This window comes from Schistocerca cancellata, chromosome 7, assembly GCF_023864275.1.
Source record: "Schistocerca cancellata isolate TAMUIC-IGC-003103 chromosome 7, iqSchCanc2.1, whole genome shotgun sequence".
Lineage (NCBI taxonomy): Eukaryota > Metazoa > Arthropoda > Insecta > Orthoptera > Acrididae > Schistocerca > Schistocerca cancellata.
This window is the reverse complement of record NC_064632.1, coordinates 236,428,165-236,450,771: the sequence shown is the minus strand read 5'-3', so window position 1 is coordinate 236,450,771 and position 22,607 is coordinate 236,428,165. Positions and strand designations below refer to the sequence as shown.

The 22,607-nt window shown below is 42.3% G+C and overlaps 1 protein-coding gene across 6 annotated transcripts in view; it reads right to left on the bottom strand.

Moving 5' to 3' along the window:
• Positions 1 to 22,607, bottom strand: part of LOC126092138 (dystrobrevin beta) — a 630,369-nt gene that overhangs the window by 145,638 nt on the left and 462,124 nt on the right. For 5 of the 6 annotated variants that reach the window (XM_049907600.1, XM_049907604.1, XM_049907602.1 and 2 more), the window contains exon 4: positions 13,197 to 13,355. The exons of the other annotated variant lie outside the window; for it this stretch is intronic. In XM_049907600.1, coding sequence (XP_049763557.1) covers positions 13,197 to 13,338 — 142 coding nt within the window. In that variant the 5' untranslated portion in view covers positions 13,339 to 13,355. The remainder of the gene's footprint in view (positions 1 to 13,196; positions 13,356 to 22,607) is intronic. 6 annotated transcript variants of the gene reach the window in all.

The following is a 22,607-nucleotide window of genomic DNA, read 5'->3' as shown; positions in this document are numbered from 1 at the left end:
ATTTTAGTAAAGTGGGGCTGCGCGAAAAGAATAGATATATTGACATGTACGGTAGCTCCCAGTGCCTTATTACAGTCTACCGTCACACTTTTCCAACTTTGAGTGTCATAGAACCATTACTTAGTACAATATATAAGGGGCAATGAAATGGTTCCGTTGAAAGGTAATCACCATACGCATTAAGACATTTATCCCACTGGGAGATGAGACGATCAACGCCTGTTTCGTAGAAAGCTGTCGGCCGCTGATGGATCCGCAACCGCACCCGTTCTTGCAGTTCCTCTTCTGACTGAAACCGACGTCCATGGATGTCTTTCTTCGAGTAGCAAAAGATGCGAAAACCATACGCTGAACGATCTGCGCTGTACGGAGGATGTTCCAGTGTTCCCCAACTATATCGCTTAAGCGAGGCCTTCGTCTGATTGGCAGTGTGGGGGTCGGGCATCATCACACAACACGACGATTCCGCCCAACAGCCCGATGGCAAATGGCAAAGCCAGTAGTGGAAACATGCCTCATCTCTCCCGCCGAAGGAATCCAGTGCTGTTCACACCAGTTCCGGTAATATCACAATGGGTCTCGATTGCAGGGGCCCGCTGCCCGGCGAGTTCCTCGAGCATGGAATCGCAGTCAATGCGCAACGGCATGTGGACACTTTGCGGAAACCGCGACATGACAAAGTCAAAAGGCCCAGGAATGTAGTCGGGCGGCATCATCCTGTTGCACGCTGACGTCTGTCCCACACATTACCAATCTGACTAAGGCTGCACTTCAGTGATTTGGTTGGGAAACACTGCAACATCCTTTTTACAGCCCTCCCTTTTCGGCATCTTCGAGGAAGCATTGCTCGGCGGTGATCTCAACGCCAATCACACTACATGGCACTCTCAAAACGTAACAGAAAGGGGCAGATCTTTGGCGATTAGAGGAAGCAAATGGACGGCGGTTTCAGTCGAATGACGAAGTGCAAGAGGGCTGTAGTTTTGGATTCGTCAGCGGCCGACAGCGTTCTATGAAAAAGGATCTGATCGCCTCGTCTCCCAGTGGGATGAACGTCTTCATTACCTTTGAATGGGACCATTCCATTGTCCCGTTGTGGAGGATGATTATGTTGTCATTTGACTGCCCTTTATACAGGGTGGTCCATTGATCGTGACCTGCCCAAATATCTCACGAAATAAGCGTTAAACGAAAAACTACAAAGAACGAAACTTGTCTAGCTTCAAGGGGGAAACCAGATGGCGCTATGGTTGTCCCGCTAGATCGTGCTGCCATAGGTAAAACGGATATCAACTGCGATTTTTTTTAAAATAGGAAGCCCATTTTTATTACATATCCGTGGAGTACGTAAAGAAATATGAATGTTTTAGTGGGACCACTTTTTTCACTTTGTGATAGATGGCGCTGTAATAGTCACAAACATATGGCTCACAATTCTAGACGAACACTTGGTAATAGGTACATTTTTTAAATTAAAATACAGAACGTAGGTACGTTTGAACATTTTATTTCGGTTGTTCCAATGTGATACGTGTACCTTTGTGAACTTATCATTTCTGAGAATGCATGCTGTTACAGCGTGATTATCTGCAAATACCACATTAATGCAATAAATGCTCATAATTATGTCCGTCAACCTCAATGCATTTGGCAATACGGGTAACGACATTCCTCTGAGCAGTGAATAGTTCGCCTTCCGTAATGTTCGCATATGCATTGACAATGCGCTGACGCATGTTGTCAGGCGTTCTCGGTGGATCACGATAGCAAATAACCTTCAACTTTCCCCACAGGAAGAAATCCGGGGACGTCAGATGCGGTGAACGAGCTATGTGCCGGACATCCATCATGTTCGAAGTACATCGCCATTCTGTCACGCAGTGAAACATCTTGTAGTAACATCGGTAGAACATTACGTAGGAAATCAGCATGCATTGCACCATTTAGATTGCCATCGATAAAATGGGGGCCAATTATCCTTCCTCCAATAATACCGAACCATACACATTAGCCCGCCAAGGTCGCTGATGTTCCACTTGCCGCAGCCATAGTGGAATTTCCGTTGCCCAACAGTGCATATTATCCCGGTTTACGTTACCGCTGTTGGTGAATGACGCTTCGTCGCTAAATAGAACGCGTGCAAAAAATCTGTCATCGTCCCCTAATTTCTCTTGTGCCCAGTGACAGAACTGTATAAGATGTTCAAAGTCGTCGCCATGCAATTCCTGGTGCATAGAAATATGGTACGAGTGCAATAGATGTTGATGAGCATTCTCAACACCGACGTTTTTGAGATTCCCGATACTCGCGCAATTTGTCTGCTACTGATGTGCGGATTAGCCGCGACAGCAGCTAAAACACCTACTCGGGCATCATCATTTGTTGCGGGTCGTGGCTGTCGTTTCACGTGTGGCTGAACACTTCCTGGTTCCTTAAATAACGTAACTATCCCGCGAACGGTCCGGACACTTGGATGATGTCGTCCAGAATACCGAGCAGCATACATAGGACACGCCCATTGGGCATTTTGATCACAATAGCCATACAACAACACGATATCGACCTTTTCCGCAATTGGTAAACGGTCCATTTTAACACGGGTAATGCATCACAAAGCAAATATCGTCCGCACTGGCGGAATGTTGCGTGATACCACGTGCTTATACGTTTGCGACTATTACAGCACTATCTATCGCAAAGCGAAAAAAGTGTCCAACTAAAACATTCATATTTCTTTAAGTACTGCACGAATATGTAATTAAAAATGGGGGTTCCTATTTAAAAAAAACGCAGTTGATTTCCGTTTGACCTATGGCAGCGCCATCTAGAGGGCCCACCATAGCGCCATCTGGATTCCTCCTTCAAGCTAGACGAGTTTCGTTCTTTGTAGTTTTTTCGTTTGATGCTTATTTCGTTAGTTATTTGACCCGGTCACTATCAATGGACCACCCTACATATCACTGACCTAGTGGATAACTCCGGAAGCTCCATGAGGCTGTGGTATATAGTGAAGTCACAAAACTAGAAAGACCTACAGAGAATCAATGCTTGATGTAGGGATTGGCAGTGGATTCTTAGTATTAACAAATATAGCGTGTATTGCACGCAAACATGAAGAAACACCCATTGCCTTTTGATTACACCATTGCAGACGATCACTGGTAGCAGTCACACATATTAAATACCTGGAAGCACGCGTAAGAAGCGATTCAAAACTGAACTAGCAAAGAAAACTAATGGTAGGGAAGACAGGTGCTAGACAGATTCATTGGAAGAAAACCTCAGGAAGCGTAGTCCAACCACGAAGGAGGTAGCTTACAAGACCCTCCTTCGACCTATACTTGCGTTTTGGTGCTCACTAGGGGACCCTTACCAGACAGGATAGATATACGAAACAGGCGAGATACAAACGAAGAGGAGTGCATTTCGACATAGGTTCGTTGAATAAGTGCGAAAACGCTCACGTAGATGCCCCATGAACTCCAGTGGCAGACACCAGAAGAGACGTTTTGTGCATCACAGTGTGGTTTACAGTTAAAATTCATACAGCGTACGTTTCAAGCTGAACAACCAATAATACATTGCCTCCTCCTACATTGGTATCACGAAAATAACGCGAACGTAACGTTAGAGAGATTCGAGCACACACGTAAGATGCCGACAATTGTTCGTCCAGCGCACCAGTCGAACAGAAAAGAGGAGTGACAGTGATACCCAAGTACCCTCCGCCACACATTGAAAGATCGACTGGGGAGGATGGATAAAGGCAACCGTTTTCCCTCAATTACAGACCATCTTCGAGTTTATTAAATGAATGTAACACTTGCTTGATCGTACGTAAGTAATCAAACACACGTAAATTAAAAAGTATGGTACACCAAGAGTATTACTCGGCATATAGAACTGAGGACCTGAACACTTTGGAATTACCAGTGTGTTTACGTCCGAGGAACAGCGAGGATAGTTCGAAAACAGTGTACACGCTATTCTTCAGAGAGGCCCTGCATCGTACAGCCATTAAACGCTGACCGGTAATTTTGTTTGATAATATTACTCGCAGTATTTGGCAACATTTATTCACTGTGTAATGTGTACAAACCCACGTTTCGTCTGAATTAACCGCTTGCAGGTTTTATTCTGATGCTCTTCTTGATGCTATGTCGTCTTCTACATCTAAGTTTACACAAATACTCTCCCACCAACTGTACGGTGCATGGCAGAGGGTACTATGTATACTGCTAATCATTCTCTTTCCTGTTCCACTCTAAAATGGAGCGGTGGAAGAACGACGGTCTATGTGCTACCGTACGAGTCCCGATTTCTCTTACGCGTGATGCACACTGGAGGCTGTAGAATCGTTCTGCAGTCAGTCGCACACGTCGGTTCTCTGAACTTTGTCAATAGTGTTCCCGCTGATGATTGCCACTTGAGTTTACGGACAATTTCCGTAATAAACATGTGTTCATCGAACGTACCACTAATACAGCTGACTGCACTTCTCCTCATTGCTTCGATATCTTCCTTTAATATAACCTGATGAGAATCGCAAACGCTGGTCCAGTACAGAAGCGCACGTTGCACAAATGTTCGCACGCCGTCTTCCTTATAGATGACCGAGCACACTGGAGTCGCGTTAAGGAGGACGGTGGTTCAGCCGACCATCCTGATTTAGGTTTTCTATGATTTCCCTAAATCGCTCCAGAGATATGCTGAGATGGTTCCTGTCCTTGAAACGTTCCGAGCCGGTGCTCCGTCTCTAATGACATCGATGTCGACAGAAAGTTCAACCTTAATCTTCCTTGCTTGCTTACTTCATACGTGAACTCCAGTTTCCTAGATTTCCCCCCCAACAGACCGAATTCGACCAGTTGCGTCTCGATACATGCTTTGCAACGTTATGGCTAACAGATGCAGTCGACGTGCCTGTGTCGAGCAGCACACAACTGGTACTATATTCCAACACTACACGTTCGTTTTTCTTAATTATCTGCATTAATGCATTTTTTGGAAATTCACAATTAGCAGCCATTCATCACATCAACCAGAAATTCTAAATCAACCTGTATCCTCCTGCAGTTTCCCAAAGTCAACTCTTTTCTGTACACTACAGGGTCATCAATAAACAGTGGCAGTTTGCTGTTTGCTCTGTGCATTACATGGTTTATCTATGTGGAAAACAAGAGCAGTATTACCACGCTTCCCTCTCGCATGGCCGGCCGAGGTGGCCGAGCAGTTCTAGGCGCTACAGTGTGGAACCGCGCGACCGCTACGGTAGCAGGTTCGAATCCTTCCTCGGGCATGGATGTGTGTGATGTCCTTAGGTTAGTTAGGTTTAAGTAGTTCGAAGTTCTAGGGGACTGGTGACCACAGAAGTTAAGTCCCATAGTGCTCAGAGCCATTTGAACCCTGTCGCATGCGTAACGGTGCCGTCGGCACTGTGGTCAAACGTTTTTCGGAATCTGTTGTCGCATCCTCTTCTCTCTCCTCTTCTCTCCCCCCCCCCCCCCCTTACAATCTACAGATCACAGGATATCGAGCGAGAAAAATACCAAGCTGTGTTTCGGACGAAAAATGCTTTCTAAAACTGAGCTGATTTGGGGACAGGGGCTTTTCTGTCTCAAGGAAATTTATTATACTGTAACTCACAATACGCACACGAATTCTCTGGCAAAGAAATGTTAAGTACATTGTTCACACACATGACGACTCATTTATTCGGACATCTTTTACAACCAAATACAACAGACAGAACAATTTATCTCACAACTGCCTTGCTACCTTTGGCGTTCTATTCTGCTAACACAAGCTGTGATATTTTTGTAAAAAATCGTGGTTCTTTATGCCATTCATAATAATGGTAACTAAATTGAATGTGTTAATTTTACATATCCAGGGTGATCCATTGATAGTGACCGGGCCAATTATCTCACGAAATAAGTATCAAACGAAAAAACTACAAAGAACGAACTCGTCTACCTTGAAGGGGGAAACCAGATGGCGCTATGGTGGGCCCTCTAGATGGCGCTGCCATAGGTCAAACGGATATCAACTGCGTTTTTTTAAATAGGAACCCCCTTTTTTTATTACATAATCGCGTAGTACGTAAAGAAATATGAATGTTTTAGTTGGACCACTTTTTTCGCTTTGTGATAGATGGCGCTGTAATAGTCACAAACGTATAAGTACGTGTTATCACGCAACATTCCGCTAGTGCTGACGGTATTTGCTTCGTGATACATTACCCGTGTTAAAATGGACCGTTTACCAATTGCGGAAAAGGTCGATATCGTGTTGATGTATGGCTATTGTGAGCAAAATGTCCAACGGGCGTGTGCTATGTATGCTGCTCGGTATTCTGGACGACATCGTCCAAGTGTCCGGACCGTTCGCCGGATAGTTACATTATTTGAGGAAACAGGAAGTGTTCAGCCATATGTGAAACGTCAACCACGACCTGCAACAAATGATGATGCCCAAGTAGGTGTTCCAGCTGCTGTCGCGGCTAATCCACAAATCAGTAGCAGACAAATTGTGCGAGAATCGGGAATCTCAAAAACGTCGGTGTCGAGAATGCTACATCAACATCGATTACACCCGTACCATATTTCTATGCACCAGCAATTGCATAGCGACGACTTTGAACGCCCTGTACAGTTCTGCCACGGGTACAAGAGAAATTACGGGACGATGACAGGTTTTTTGCACGCTTTCTATTTAGCGGTTAAGCGTCATTCACCAACAGCGGTAACGTAAACCGGCATAATATGCACTATTGGGCAATGGAAAATCCACGATGGCTGTATCGATGCCAATCTAAATGGTGCAATGCATGCTGATTTCCTACGTAATGTTCTACCGATGTTAATACAAGATGTTTCACTTCATGACAGAATGGCGATGTACTTCGAACATGATGGATGTCCGGTACATAGCTCGTGTGCGTGTGAAGCGGTATTGAATAGCATATTTCATGACAGATGGATTGGTCGTCGAAGCACCATACCATGGCCCGCACGTTCACCGGATCTGACGTCCCCGGATTTCTTCCTGTGGGGAAAGTTGGAGGATATTTGCTATCGTGATCCACCGACAACGCCTGACAACATGCGTCAGCGCATTGTCAATGCATGTGCGAACATTACGGAAGATGAACTACTCGCTGTTGAGAGGAATGTCGTTACACGTATTGCCAAATGCATTGAGGTTGACGGACATTATTTTGAGCATTTATTGCATTAATGTGGTATTTACTGGTAATACGTTTTCAGAAATTTTAAGTTCACAAAGGTACATGTATTACATTGGAACAACCGAAATAAAATGTTCAAACGTACCTACGTTCTGTATTTTAATTTAAAAAATGTACCTGTTACCAAGTGTTCGTCTAGAATTGTGAGCCATATGTTTGTGACTATTACAGCGCCATCTATCACAAAGTGAAAAAAGTGGTCCCACTAAAACATTCATATTTCTTTACGTACTCCACGGATATGTAATAAAAATGGGCTTCCTATTAAAAAAAATCGCAGTTGATATCCATTTGACCTATGGCTGCACGATCTAGCGGGACAACCATAGCGCCATCTGGTTTCCCCCTTGAAGCTAGACAAGTGTCGTTCTTTGTAGTTTTTTCGTTTAACGCTTATTTCGTGAGATATTTTGGGCAGGTCACGATCAAATGACCACCCTGTATAAACTGAACAGCTCAATATATTTTAATTTTATAATCAGTACTTTAATATTGCAAGGAGTAATATGAAATAAATGAAAAAAGAAAGAAATCGTCGTTGTCTGTGGGAAGTGAATGCATTTTGATGAGTTAACAGTGTCTGCTTTGGGCCACTCGGCCACGGCGCTGTAACGAGAGCGCCTCCTTAAAAACACCCCACACCCTACACATTCACAATACGCTACTTACAGTTTCAAAGAAGAATACTGATTGGTGCTGTGAGCAGCGCATCACTTGCAGTGCAAGAATGAATGGCGAAACATAAGGGCACGCACAGTAGGACGCAGACCGAGGCCTACGAGAAAGACAGGCCGCGGCGCCTACGTCAGGAAGGTAGGACTGCGCTCGCTCGACTCAGCAGACAAACTACTTTTCTACACCTGTTAACTCTTAACTAGGTGTGTATGTAAAAAAGAGAGTTGCATCTTCTACTGGAATTCGCTATTATGGAGTCTTACTGTTATCAGTCCTGTGATCGGAAGTCCATAGGCCAACTTACAATTTCTTACGGCTATACTAGGGTACAATAAAATTAAAATCACGCCAAAATGATTATCAGTTGCATAAGGCGCCACTTCTTGTCTGAAATGAGGACTGTTAAGCCGAAGAGACTAAATGCTATAAACAAGCCGTTATACCATTTATATCGAGTATTGATCTTAAATTTTGTTGTAGTACTGTTAATCAGTAAGATTTCGTAATAGCAGATTCCAGTAGAAGATGCTATTCTCGTTAGTACGTACACGCCCCGCAGCGAGCTAACAGGTGTAGAAACGCATTTTGTCTGCTTAGCTGAGAGAGCTGGTGCAGGCTACCTTCGTGATCTACGCGACGCAGCTTGTCTTTCTCGTGTGCCTCGAAGCAGGCAGCTGTGTCGCAGTTCGGCTGACCATCATTTCAGCACTCGATGCTGGTTCCCAGTTATCATGAGTTGAACGTTACAAAAATTTTTCTTCCGTTTTATTTGGATATCAGCACGCCTTCGAAGATAAATGGCGTAATTTTTAGAGTAGTTTACGAAATGCATTTGAAACGAAATTGCATAATTTTAATGCGATATCTACAGTGTTCTGTAGCACATTAACACATTATAAAACTGGTCGGCACTTATTATAAGACATTTATTCATATCGCCAATGGTATATTTACAGTATGCACTTTCCTTCTTTTACTATTTTTTCTTTGGGGTATATACTTTAATCCCATTCCGCTTGGCATCATCGTGTCCTTCCTTCTGTAATTTGCAAACGATCACCTTTTCCTTCGGCACTGTCACACTTTTCTTCTCATTCCTTCTCAGTTTAACGATTCCAGAATGAAATTTTTACTCTGCAGCGCAGTATGCATTCATAATAAACTTCCTGTCAGATTAAAACTGTTTGCCAGAGCCGAATTCGAATCCTGGAACCTAGCGTTTTACGGGCAACTGCTCTACCAACTGGGCTGCCAAACCACGACTCACGACCTGCCGAGCACTTGCCTGCGAAAGGTTAAGATCATGGGTTGGAGCCCCAGTCCAGCACACAGTTTAGTGTGACAAGAATTTTTAAATTTAATTATGATAATAGAAGGTCATCACGACTACCTGCAAAGCCTTTCTCCACGATCAGTTTCTACGCTTGTTCTGAAAGGTAACAACAAGCACTGGTTTGGACTGCAGAGTTGCGCTCTACCAAAACTATGGTTTGGTAGTTTTGCTACACTATGTAATAGCGCAGTAAATGGTAGGATTACTGGCAGGGAAAGAAATACAACTGAATGTGTGTGAGAGAAACTGGGAGCCAACAAATTATGTTGTTTTTTTTTCCCACATAATTAGAATCGCATATCGTTCAGTGTCAGCACATCGAGTAGTTCATATCTCTCAAAAAAAAAAAAAAAATTGCATTTAATAGGAAACAAAAATTAGATGATTAGGAGTAGTCAACATAACATTCTTAACATAATAAAAGGCAAGAGAACCCTGTTCTTATTTGTAAATGGAACTGTTGTTTACGAATAAAGGAAACGTTTTATACAAGTTCGATAAAGTACTGAAGCGATGACTGAATAGTTTTTGTTTTGTCGCTTTTTTAGTTTTCCTTTTTTTTTCGAGGAAATTGCGTTTTCTAACGCTATATGATAAATATCATTTTTTTATCTCAATATCCCTCTATTTCACGGTATCAATCAGCAATTTTCGAATGAAACCAGAATGAAACACTGACAACACGAATTTTTCTATAAATACTGGTTATACACTGCAGAGGCAAAGAAACTGGTACACCTGCCTAAAATTGTGTAGGGCCCCCGCGAGCACGCCGAAGTGCCGCAAGAGGACGTGGCATGACTCGACTGATGTGTGAAGTAGTGCTGGAGGGAACTGACACAATGAATCTTGCAGCGTTGTCCATAAATCCGTATGAGAACGACGGCGTGAAGATCTCTTCTGAACAGCACGTTGCAAGACATCCCAGATATGCTCAATAATATTCATATCCGGGGAGTTTGGTGGCCAGCGGAAGTGTTTAAACTCAGAAGAATGTTCCTGAAGCCACTCTGTAGCAATTCTGGACCTGTGGGGTGTCGCATTGTCCTGCTGGAATTGCTCAAGTCCGTCGGAATGCACGATGGACATGAATGGATGCAGGTGACCAGACAGGATGTTTACGTTTTTGTCGCCTGTCAGAGTCGTATCTAGACGTATCATGTGTCCCATATCAATCCAACTACAAACGCCCCACACCATTACAGGACTTCCACCAGCTTGAACAGGCCCACTGCTGACATGCAAGGTTCATGGATTCATAAGGTTATCTCCATACCCGTACACGTCCATCCGGTCTATACAATCTGAAACGAGAGTCGTCCGCCCAGGCAACGTGTTTCCAGTCATCAACAGTCCAATGTCGGTGTCGACGGGCCCAGGCGAGGCGTAAAGCTTTGTGTCGTGTAGTCATCAAGGGTACACGAGTGGCCCTTCGGCTCCGAAAGCCCACATCGATTATGTTTCGTTAAATGGTTCGCACACTGACACTTGTTGATGGACCAGCATTGAAATCTGCAGCAATTTGCGGAACGGTTGGACTTCTGTCACATCGAACGATTCTCTTGAGTCGTCGTTGGTCCCATTCTTGGAGGATCTTTTTCCGGCTACAGCGATGTCGGCTTCCTGATATTCAGGGTGCACTTGTGAAATGGTCGTACGGGAATATCCCCACTTCATCGCTACTTCGGAGACGCTGTGTCCCATCGCTGGTTCGCCTATTATAACACCACGTTGAAAATCACTTACATCTTGATAACCTGCTATTGTAGCAGCAGTAACTGATTTAACAACGGCGCCAGTCACTTGTTGCCTTATATAGGCGTTGCCAACAGCAGCGCCGTAATCTGCCTGTTTACATTTCTCTATCTTTGAATACGCCTGCGTATACCAGTTTCTATGGCGTTTCAGTGTAGATAAGTAACAGACAAGAGGGGTAACTATGTAGAACAAAAATGTTCCGTAAGTTACGCGGTCCTCTACATGTGGTTGTTGTTGTTGTGGTCTTTAGTCCACAGACTGGTTTGATGCAGCTTTCGATGCTACTCTATCCTGTGCAAGCTGCTTCATCTCCCAGTACCTACTGCAAACCTACATCCTTCTGAATCTGCTTAGTGTATTCATCTCTTGGGGTCCCTCTACGATTTTTACCCTCCACGCTGCCCTCCAATACTAAATTGGTGATCCGATGATGCCTCAGAACAGGTCCTGCCAAACGATCCCTTCTTCTAGTCAAGTTGTGCCACGAACTTCTATTCTGCTCAATCCTATTCAATACCTCCTCATTAGTTCTGCGATCTACCCATCTAATCTTCAGCTTTCTTCTGTAGCACCACATCTCGAAAGCTTCTATTCTCTTCGTGTCCGACCAGTTATTTTGCTCCCCAAATAGCAAAACTCCTTTACTACTTTAAGTGTCTCATTCCCTAATCTAATTTCTTCATTCGGGAGGACGACGGCTCAATCCCGCGTCCGGCCATCCTGATTTAGATTTTCCGTGATTTCCCTAGATCACTCCAGGCAAATGCCGGGATGGTTCCTTTGAAAGGGCGCGGCCGACTTCCTTCCCCATCCTACCCTAATCCGAGCACGCTACTTAACCTACATTATCCTAAGGTCAAACACACACACATACACACCCCCATGTCCGAGGGAGGACTCGAAACTCCGCCGGGATCAGCCGCACAGTCCAAAAATGCAGTAGAGTCCGACAGGTATACAACATACCTAACGTACAGGTAACGCGGTTATGATCATAACTGACCATGGCTACAAGGAAAACTATGTAGTGTACGCTACTTTACGATAGACTACAATACCGTACGGTAGCTTTACAACTGTAAACAAGGTAGGTGACTACGGTCTAGTCCAGGGGTCTCCAAACTACGGCCCGCGGGCCGAAACCGGCCCCTCGAGGGCCGGCAAACCGGCCCGCGGTAGCTCCCCGGACATCCTCGGTATCCGGCCCGCCAAATATTTGAGGTGATGCCTATACTGGCAAGTTTCGAGGCCTATCGCGACCAATACACCGCGACGTTGTCGGAGCTCTATCTTTACAAAGCGGAAGGTCTTTGTTAAACTTGTGGCTATCCACAATAAACAGAAGACCATTCTCCGTGCGATATTGAAAAAAAAAAGAACGATTAACAGACTAGTTTGGCAAAAGCATTTTAAGTAAAAAAATTCTTTGCATTTTATTCTACTCACGAGTCTGGTGCAAGTGTTTCAAATGGACGCCACTTCGGTGACTATCCTTAGTAATCAATCATTATGGAAGATGCTTCTTAAACGAGGTTTCACTTTCTTTTGATTACGTTGTAAAATACACATAGCAAGTAAATCGTATAAAATATTTTTATTTAAAGGCAATTTAAAGAAAATACAATACCTGGTGTACATAATGATATTAGATATTTTAGTTGTAACTGATGTATAAAAATAACTGTAATTAATTTATATCTTGAAAACTCACGGTGTTAGAGTATTCACGTAAAGAAATTTAACATCTTAGTGATAATTAGTGACTTTTATGTAGCTGTAACTTTCATTTCATAATTACCTCCAGTTGTGGATCAAGTTTACTGGTAGAGAAAATCATCAGCGACTTTAAATGCTCATCACTTAATTTTGATCTGTAAATACTTTTTGCATGTTTCATTTTGGAGAAAAGGTACGTCCACCAAACAAAATTATGTAATTAAATAAAAATCGTAGTTCGTTTCAGTGCTGGCGATTCACACAACCTTAGATTTTTGCGATTTCGTCTTTCCTTTAGCCTTACATTACGGTGATCACGGAGTGCTAGGGTGCTTTAATTCCACTATGTAGATCTTGGCCCTTACGACTTCGTGGAGGAGTCAATGCGGCCCGCGGACTAAAAAGTTTGGAGATCCCTGGTCTAGTCTAGCAGAGAGCAGGCAGACAGTGAGTGCGGGTACTCACGGTTGGCCCTCTTCTGGACGTAGCGCAGCTTGCAGGCGGTGCGGTAGGAGGCGAAGCGGATCATGTCGAGGTTGTGCGGCCGCATCTCCTGCAGCAGCTGCAGGCGCGGGTCGGCCGCCGCGCGCGCCTCCTCCGCAGACATCCTGACGCCCGGTCCGTCTGCAACACGGCACGCACCACCCACTCACTCACTCCACCTCTCTCACAACTACACGGATATTTTCCCAAGTACAAAACAGACGCATGTGCCCGCCACACTGCGAAGACGGGAGATACGGCACTGCGAGAAGAATTTCACAGCACTGAAAGACCTAAGTTGAAACGAGCCGCCTAAAATAGACGACATTCCGTCAGAACCACCGATGTCACTTCGAGTGCCAGCGACAACTAAAGTCAAAAGAGGAAAGGCCGCTGGACGTGATGGGATACCAGTTCGATTTTACACAGAGTACGCGAAGGAACTTGCCCCCCTTCTTGCAGCGGTGTGTCGTAGGTCTCTAGAAGAGCGTAGCGTTCCAAAGGATTGGAAAAGGGCACAGGACAGCCCCGTTTTCAAGAAGGGACGTCGAACAGATGTGCACAACTATAGACCTATATCTCTAACGTCGATCAGTTGTAGAATTTTGTAACACGTATTATGTTCTAGTATAATGACTTTTATGGAGATTAGAAATCTACTCTGTAGGAATCAGCATGGGTTTCGAAAAAGACGATCGTCTGAAACCCAGCTCGCGCTATTCGTCCACGAGACTCAGAGGGCCACAGATACGGATCCCAGGTAGATGCTGTGTTTCTTGACTTACGCAAGGCGTTCGATACAGTTCCCCACAGTCGTTTAATGAACAAAGTAAGACCATAGGGACTATCAGACCTATTGTGTGATTGGATTGAAGAGTTCCTAGATAACAGAATGCAGCATGTCATTTTCAATGGAGAGAAGTCTTCCGAAGTAAGAGTGATTTCAGGCGTGCCGCAGAGGAGTGTCGTAGGACCGTTGCTATTCACAAGATACATAAATGACCTTGTGGATAACATCGGAAGTTCACTGAGGCTTTTTGCAAATGAAGCTGTAGTATTTCGAGAGGTTGTAACAATGGAAAATTGTACTGAAATTCAGGAGGATCTGCAACGAACTGACGCATGGTGCAGGGAATGGCAATTGAATCTCAATGTAGACAAATGTAACTTGCTGCGAATACACAGAAAGAAAGATCCTTTATCATTTAGCTACAAAATAGCAGGTCAGCAATTGGAAGCAGTTAATTCCATAAATTAATTATCTGCGACTAGGCATTAGGAATGATTTAAAATGGAATGACCATACAAAATTAATCGTCGGTAAAGCAGATGCCAGACAGATTCATTGGAAGAATCCTAAGGAAATGCAGTCCGAAAACAAAGGAAGTAGGTTACAGTACACTTGTTCGCCCACTGCTTTAATACTGCTCACTACTGTGGGATCCGTGCCAGATAGGGTTGATGGAAGAGATAGAGAAGATCCAACGGAGAGCAACGCGCTTCGTTATAGGATCATTTAGTAATCGCGAAAGCGTTACGGAGATGATAGATAAACTCCAGTGGAAGACTCTGCAAGAGAGACGCTCAGTAGCTCGGTGCGGGCTTTTGTTGAAGTTTCGAGACCATACCTTCACCGAGGAGTCAAGCAGTATATTGCTCCCTCCTAAGTATATCTCTCGAAGAGACCATGAGGATAAAAGCAGAGAGATTAGAGGCCCCACAGAGGCATACCGACAATCCTCCTTTCCACAAACAATACGAGACTGGAATAGAAGGGAGAACCGATAGAGGTACTCGAAGTACCCTCCGCCACACACCGTCAAGTGGCTTGCGGAGTATGAATGTAGATGAAGTATTGCACCTGGTGTGCACGATGTATCGGGGAGTGGAAATAATCTCAGACTTAAAGAAGACTGTAATAATTCCAGGTCCAAAGAGGGCAGGCGCCGACAGGTGTGAATACTACCAAAACATCAGTTTAATAAGTCACGGTTGCAAAATACTGACACGAGTTATTTACCTATGAATAGAAAAACTGGTAGAAGCTGACCTCGGGGAATATCAGATTGAGTTCCAGAAGAATGTAGGAACGTCTTACTTAAGAAGATATGGTAAGGAAAGGCAAACCAACATTTATAGCATTAGTAGATTTCGAGAAAGCTTCTGACAGCTTTGAAATTTTGAAGGTGGCACGGATAAAATGAAGATAGCGAAAGGTTACCTACAACATAAACCGAACTGAAGTAACGAGAGTCAAAGGGTATGAAAGGGGAAACTGTAATTGAGAAGCGAGTAAGACAGAGTTGTAGCCTACCCCCGACGTTTTTCGTTGTATGTATTCAGCAAGCAGTAAAGGAAACCAAGACGAAATTTGGAAAGGAAAAAAAAGAAAAAGCTGGCCAATTGCGAGTAGCGCTCGTGCTTTGAGAGCACCGTACAAACTTACTTAACAATTTTCACGAATGAAAAACAGCCCACAGTTGCACTAATTATGTTTATTCTAAACCTTGACCATGGTTTCTGCTGATGCTTCAAATAGTGATGCAAACTTTGTTATATGAATTTGTTAATGTTTGACCACTTTAATGATCGTATGCAACAGCATTTTAACTGTTGGACAATCATATAAATAAGTATATGGTCCTTCAGTTGCACTTGTAGGCTTGTTATTAATATTTTATCGTAGATATCAACTAGTTTCCTGATAAAGCTCAATGTGGGGAGCGCAGGATGTAGCACATCTGACGACTGTGCGCCTAGTATAACAGATGTAGTGACAGAGGACATACTGTGCCAAATGTAGTTTTACTTATGATCGAAACAGGCGTACATCTGTTGAAGTTATTTTATTTTATTGATCTTGACGCAGCCGCTGGGCTAAGACGTTTTTCATTTTTAAAAGCTTATGTAAGTAATATGTTATCACATACGTAATTTTAGAAGTTTCTGCACAGATTGTACTACTGGTCTAGATGTTATTTTGATCACTTTTTAGGACTGCTAAGGAAGGCTATATTATCATAGCAGAAACCACGGTCAAGGTTTAGAATAAACATAATTAGTACAACTGTGGGCTGTTTTTCATTCGAGACAATTTCGTAACGGTTGCTGGTGTTGCTGCCACGATAAAAATAACAATTTTCGGATTTTTTTCTTTATTTGAACTGTAAAACCTTGCTTCTTGCCAAAGTTTATTTCTCTAGGTCAACGGGAAAGACCCCATATGTTTTTTTGAGTCACTTTGCGAGTATCAAAATATGTGTCATAAATGGCTGCACTGACTTGGAAGCTTAAATTTTTCACACCGCCAAGGGATTACAGACCTTACTTTGACACAAATTTCAACTTGACACGTAGTTCCAGAGAGAAAGCGTAATGAACAGACAAACAACGAAGTGGTTCTATATGGGTTCCGTTTTTACCTATTATGTTACAGAATCCTGAAAACAAAAAAATGGCGATACATAGTTAAAATATTATTTAAGAAACATTCATAATTTTTTCTCTATAATAGCTAAGGTACGATACAGGGTGCAACCTTAAAATACAGGCAGATCTTTATCCGTGGCGCGCGGTCGTCAAACATGCTTACTGAAGTAGGTGTTGTAAGTAGGCTGTTTATGTTTTCGATGATGATGATGATGATGATGATGATTGGTTTATGGGGCGCTCAACAGCGCGGTTATCAGCGCCCGTACAATTTCCCAACCTTTGCGCAGTCCAATTTCGCCACTTTCCTGGATGATGATGAAATGATGAGGACAACACAAACACCCAGTCATCTCGAGGCAGGTGAAAATCCCTGACCCCGCCGGGAATCGAACCCGGGACCCCGTGCTCGGGAAGCGAGAACGCTACCGCGAGACCACAAGCGGCGGACTTTATGTTTTCTTTATGTAAGTAGGCTGTTTATGTTTTCTTATTGGCAACGTTACGTAGCGCTCTATATGAAAATCACTTGCTGTGCTGTGTGCAGTCTGTGGCTAGTTTGCATTGTTGTCTGCCATTGTAGTGTTGGGCAGTGGCAGCTGGATGTGAACAGTGCGTAGCGTTGTGCAGTTGGAGGTGAGCCGCCAGCAGTGGTGGATGTGAGGAGAGAGATGGCGGAGTTTTGTAATTTGTCATGAACTGCTATATATATATATGACTATTAAGGTAAATACATTGTTTGTTCTCTATTAAAATCTTTCATTTGCTAACTATCCCTATCAGTAGTTAGTGCCTTCAGTAGTTTGAATCTTTTATTTAGCTGGCAGTAGTGGCGCTCGCTGTATTGCAGTAGTTCCAGTAACGAAGATTTTTGTGAGGTAAGTGATTTGTGAAAGGTATAGGTTAATGTTAGTCAGGGCCATTCTTTTGTAGGGATTTTTGAAAGTCAGATTGCGTTGCGCTAAAAATATTGTGTGTCAGTTTAAGCACAGTCTTGTATAAATTGTTCTAAGGGGACGTTTCATATGGCGACCCTGCCAGTATACCTCACTGGAATCTTCTGATTTTTTTCTTGTAGTTTGTGTATTTAGTGTAGCTTTTGTTTATTGCTAGCGCATAATTGTAGAGAAAATCTCCTTTGTAGTTGCAGTCTTTCATTGTTGTACAGTAAAACAGTTGTGGCATGCATGTAGATTTGCACCAAGTATTTCGCAGCTGCAATTAACTAGATATTATTTTCAGTGCTATGTTAATGTGTTCTCTTATTTTTGCTCTTCAAATTGTGCTTTTCTGTGTTATCGTGTGAAATATTGTCACAATAATGGCGTGTGAAAAACGTAACACTAGGCTCCAAAGTAAACTGAGAAATAATAGTGACGACGAGCGTAGCTTATCAGCACCACTGTGTAGTGAATTAACAGACATTCCAAGTAGTAATTTGGTAATTGTGCATAGCGAAATGGAGCGGGCGGCAAACAGTGGCGTAGGCAGTGAAACAATTAGTGAACAGGGAAGCATTATCGATCGATCGCTCGGCAACAGCTCGCCTCAGGAATCTGAAATGATAGGACACAATTTTGCAAATACTGTAGACTTAGGTTTTGGGTCCTCACCGTTTTCTCAAATAAGTCAAGACACATTTTCTGCTTGTCAAAATGTGAATGTTGCTGGTGCAAATGCACTGCCGAAAAGCGTAGAGGAACAGATTCCAGACACTAATGCATTGTTATTACAATTAATGCAACAAATGGGACAAAATCTTCAAAAGTTAGACACAATGGAACAGAATCTTCAAAAGTTAGACACAATGGAACAACACCAGAGACAAACACAGCAACAGTTAGACACAATGGAACAAAAGCTTCAAAAGTTAGACTCAGTGGAACATAAGGTTGAACTAACACGTGAAGATTTAACTACTGAGTTACATAACATTGAATCGAAATGTCAAAAAGTCTGTAATGATGTAAAAACACAAATTTGTGAGCATTTTCAGCCTATTTTTTCGCGGCATGAAAATGCATTACAGAATCACGAAGCAGCCATAAAAGAGCTGCAAACCATTGTTCATGAAAATCATGAGACCTTGTGGGCTAAAATTGACTCAGTTGCATCTACCGATTCGGTTACGCAACTTGCAAAAACTCAGGAAAACTTAAAGGACACAGTAGATTCGATTTCAACACAAATGGACACTCTGAAACTAGGTTCAGAACAACACACAGAGGAAATGTGTTCACTATCGGAGAAAGTAGCCGAACTTTCGGATCAGGTCACTAACTTATCTACAAGGGTAGATGACGATCTGAATGACACAAGACCCGTAGCCTTCACTGACACAGAAGAGTATGAACAAATAAGAAAATTCAAACAAAATCAAAATCAAATCAATACACAGTACAAAAGAGAAATCCGGGAAGTACAATATCAGTTGACGCAGGTGATACAAGAATTACATATTTCAGAGGACACTCGCACTCCAACACGGGAAGAGGGACATAGAAATACGGAAAAGCCACAAAATATTAACACAGGGCATTTCGGAAGTTATGAAAGAAATTGGCAATGTGCACCGAATTTTGAGATGGAACCGCCGACACGACGTAACAATGACCGACATGCTACTCGCCGACACGATGATTTTGACTATAAGCTGTTCATTACTACACGTAAATTCAAAACGTTTACGAACTCTGCCAACGACATTCATCCACAAGCGTGGCTCCATCAATTCTCTCATTGTTTCCCTCCCAACTGGTCATTGGAGCACAGGTTAGAATTTATGTGTGGCTACTTGGAGAATGAACCAGCTGTAAGAATGCGATCGGTCATTCACGATTGTCACAGTGAAGGAGAATTTTATCATGCCTTCCTCTCATCATATTGGTCTCAAGCCACACAAGACCGAGTAAAACATAGCATCATGATGAAACACTTTGAACAATCTGAATTTTCCAGTCTTGTGAAATATTTTGAAGACATGTTGCACAAGAATCAGTACCTGTCAAACCCATACAGCCCCTCAGAACTCATCCGCATTTGCTTAATCAAATTACCTGAACATTTACGGCATATTATTTTGGCAGGACGTTGCAAAGACGACATTGAAGCTTTTCAGGGACTCTTACAAGAATTAGAAATTGACACAGACAGTCGCGGGATGCGAAAACAGGAAAACAATCACTACAAGTCACATCCGTCACAATTCCGTGACGACAGAAACAATAAATGGCCACGACAAGCCTATTCTCACAACACAAATTGTGACCAAAACAGACACCACCCATATAACATCCACTGGCAGAGTAATAGTTACAGAGAAAGATCGCATTTCCGTAGTAATGAATATGACAGAGACAATCATAGAAACAGACAATTTGGCAACCAGAACTATTATTATCACGGGAGACAGAATAACGTCAGACGCAATGGTCCAGCGCGCAGTTACGATTCAGGGAGAAATTCTCCACCACTTAACCGACAAGAAAGAAACTACAGGAACTACCGACATGACGACAGACAATATGATCGTAATGACAGACCTGAACTGCATCAGAACTGGCGGGATTTAAACAGAGCAGCGCACTCTCGTCACGGTGAATTTGTAGAAGTTAGGTCTCCAAATCCCAACAAAGAAACAGACAATGACTCGCACCGCAAGCAGCCACCTGCGCCCGCTGGCTCAGGGAAAAATAACATTGACGCTAACCTTGAGCAAAATTCCAGTATTCTTTATGGACGAATACCGCATGATAATTGCATTCAAGTTGAAATTCTGCGTACTAGGAAGAGTAAAGGTTTACACCACATTTCACATGTAAAACCGTTTATTGAAAAATAATCTGCTTTTTAACTTTGTCTTTGCCATAAAACGTTTCACTCCACGTTACTAGTATGCTTTAGAAACTGTTACCATGCAACAATGTTTAAAGTTAAATATCCAGTCAAGAACCAAGAGAACTTATTCAAACAGAAATTACGAATGCATTGTTATTGCGAACAGACAAGACAGTGTTATTGTGTGTGTACATTCTTGCTTGTTAGTTGCACGATTACGTAACGACTATAAGGCTCACATACTTAGAATATTTACCAGTACTGCTAATGAGATTTTAATGCAACATTTTGGTTTACTTGAAAATACATTCTGAATTAAAGTACTTTCTGGGAGATACCAGATGACACAGTGGTTAGTTAATGTGACAGCTACACGATTTTATCATGACGCTACTAATGCAGGGGGGTACACGCCTACTTTGTGTACCATGTGTTTGGCAAGCACAAGGAGCCCTAGCTAATATGGTATTTGCTTATACAATTTTACACATCGGTACCATATTCCTCTAACACATAAATTACATAGCTATCTGATCATTTAACTGAGAGATAAACATTTTTTTTACTACATCTGTGACACATGTTTACGTAATTACACCGTTGTTTAACTTCACACTTATGAAATTGTATTTTGTCTGTACTTTGTGAATTGTTCATATTTTTTCAGAACCATTGTGATACTATGAGAGCTTTGAATGATGTATTTGGTAAGGGAGAATGATTTTAAAGTACGTTTGAGGTAGATGACACTATTGAAATGAGCAGAGAATTTTCTTTAGGTTTTGAAATTATTGCACAAAGCTACGACTTTTTTGAGATTTGACTGAGGTGTTATGATGTTATTTTTATGACGATGGTGTGTGTTATGCTGTTGAGGTATGTTTATGTCAATAAGATGATGCTACCATATATGAGGAATGTGGTTACGTGTTTATATGTATATGAATAATGAATAGAAGTTAGGGACTCTTGACTTGTGAAAAAGGATGTTGGAAACCAAGAATCGTACTTTAAGAGTTATGAAATGTGTGTAAATGCGTGAATGTATCACAATGCCGGCGAAAATTTTTTTGGACACTGTTATATTCATAGGATTTTGTTTCTACACATTTGCAATGCAAATTCTTGACCTGTGAAATATTTTTATATGAGACTGTTACTGTAGCGGAAACTGCTGTCGTAAATATTTCCGTAAGAAAGTTAAGTGACCACCTGCATGTGCGTCGTCGGCACACAGCTGTGTCAGACACCTGGAGAACAAGCCATTAGGGTGTGCCTTTCTGGAAGCACAGGTAGAAAAAAAAAAGTGAGGCCATTGTCCTCGCTATTGACATTTCCTTGTTGAAAGCATACTGTAGAGCTCATAATTTATGATATTTACTGAAATGCCTAATGAAATGACGAGAAATATTTTTACATCTGCACACCTGATTACGACAAGCGTCTTTCTACGAGAGTTGAGAGAACTTTTACTAACTTATGAAATGTCACATGACTATTGAATGATATTTTTATGCTTTGCTTTTCGTAGTTGCTTATTTCATTTGATATCTGGTTTCCAGCTGTGTTGCAGCATTGCTTTTATAAAATAAAATGCATTTGCTAATGTGAACACTTTCTGTCAACAGATCTGTTAAATAATAATTTTGTAATCCACATTCTTTAAAAAAGAAGCACTTAGAAAGGAAAGAACAATAAGAAGGGACTAGTAACAGTAACTGGACACATAATTTTCTTTTCAAGTACATGGTAATATTTTTTTTTTCAATAAGTTGTTGTGGTGCACCACTTTAATTACATACACATTAAGATGTGAATATGCATTTCCCTTATCTGCATTGTTGTTTTTACTGTAATATTTTTTTCTGCTTGAGCTATGTCATGTCTAGGTATAAGTTGCTGCTGTTTGCCAGGCATAGTGTTATTGAATTTGACTTTGTATTATTCTGTTAAGCCAGTTTTACTAATGCTTTAGTTTTCTTGTTTGCTGCACATTGCCTTATATTAGTTGTAATTTATGCTGCTTGCTTTGCCATTTCTATTTTTTGTCATTGATGTTTGTGTTAATCGTTTTGCGCTGCTGCATTGCCTCGTCCCTTAGTTTAGCATCTGAGCTCAGTAGATTTA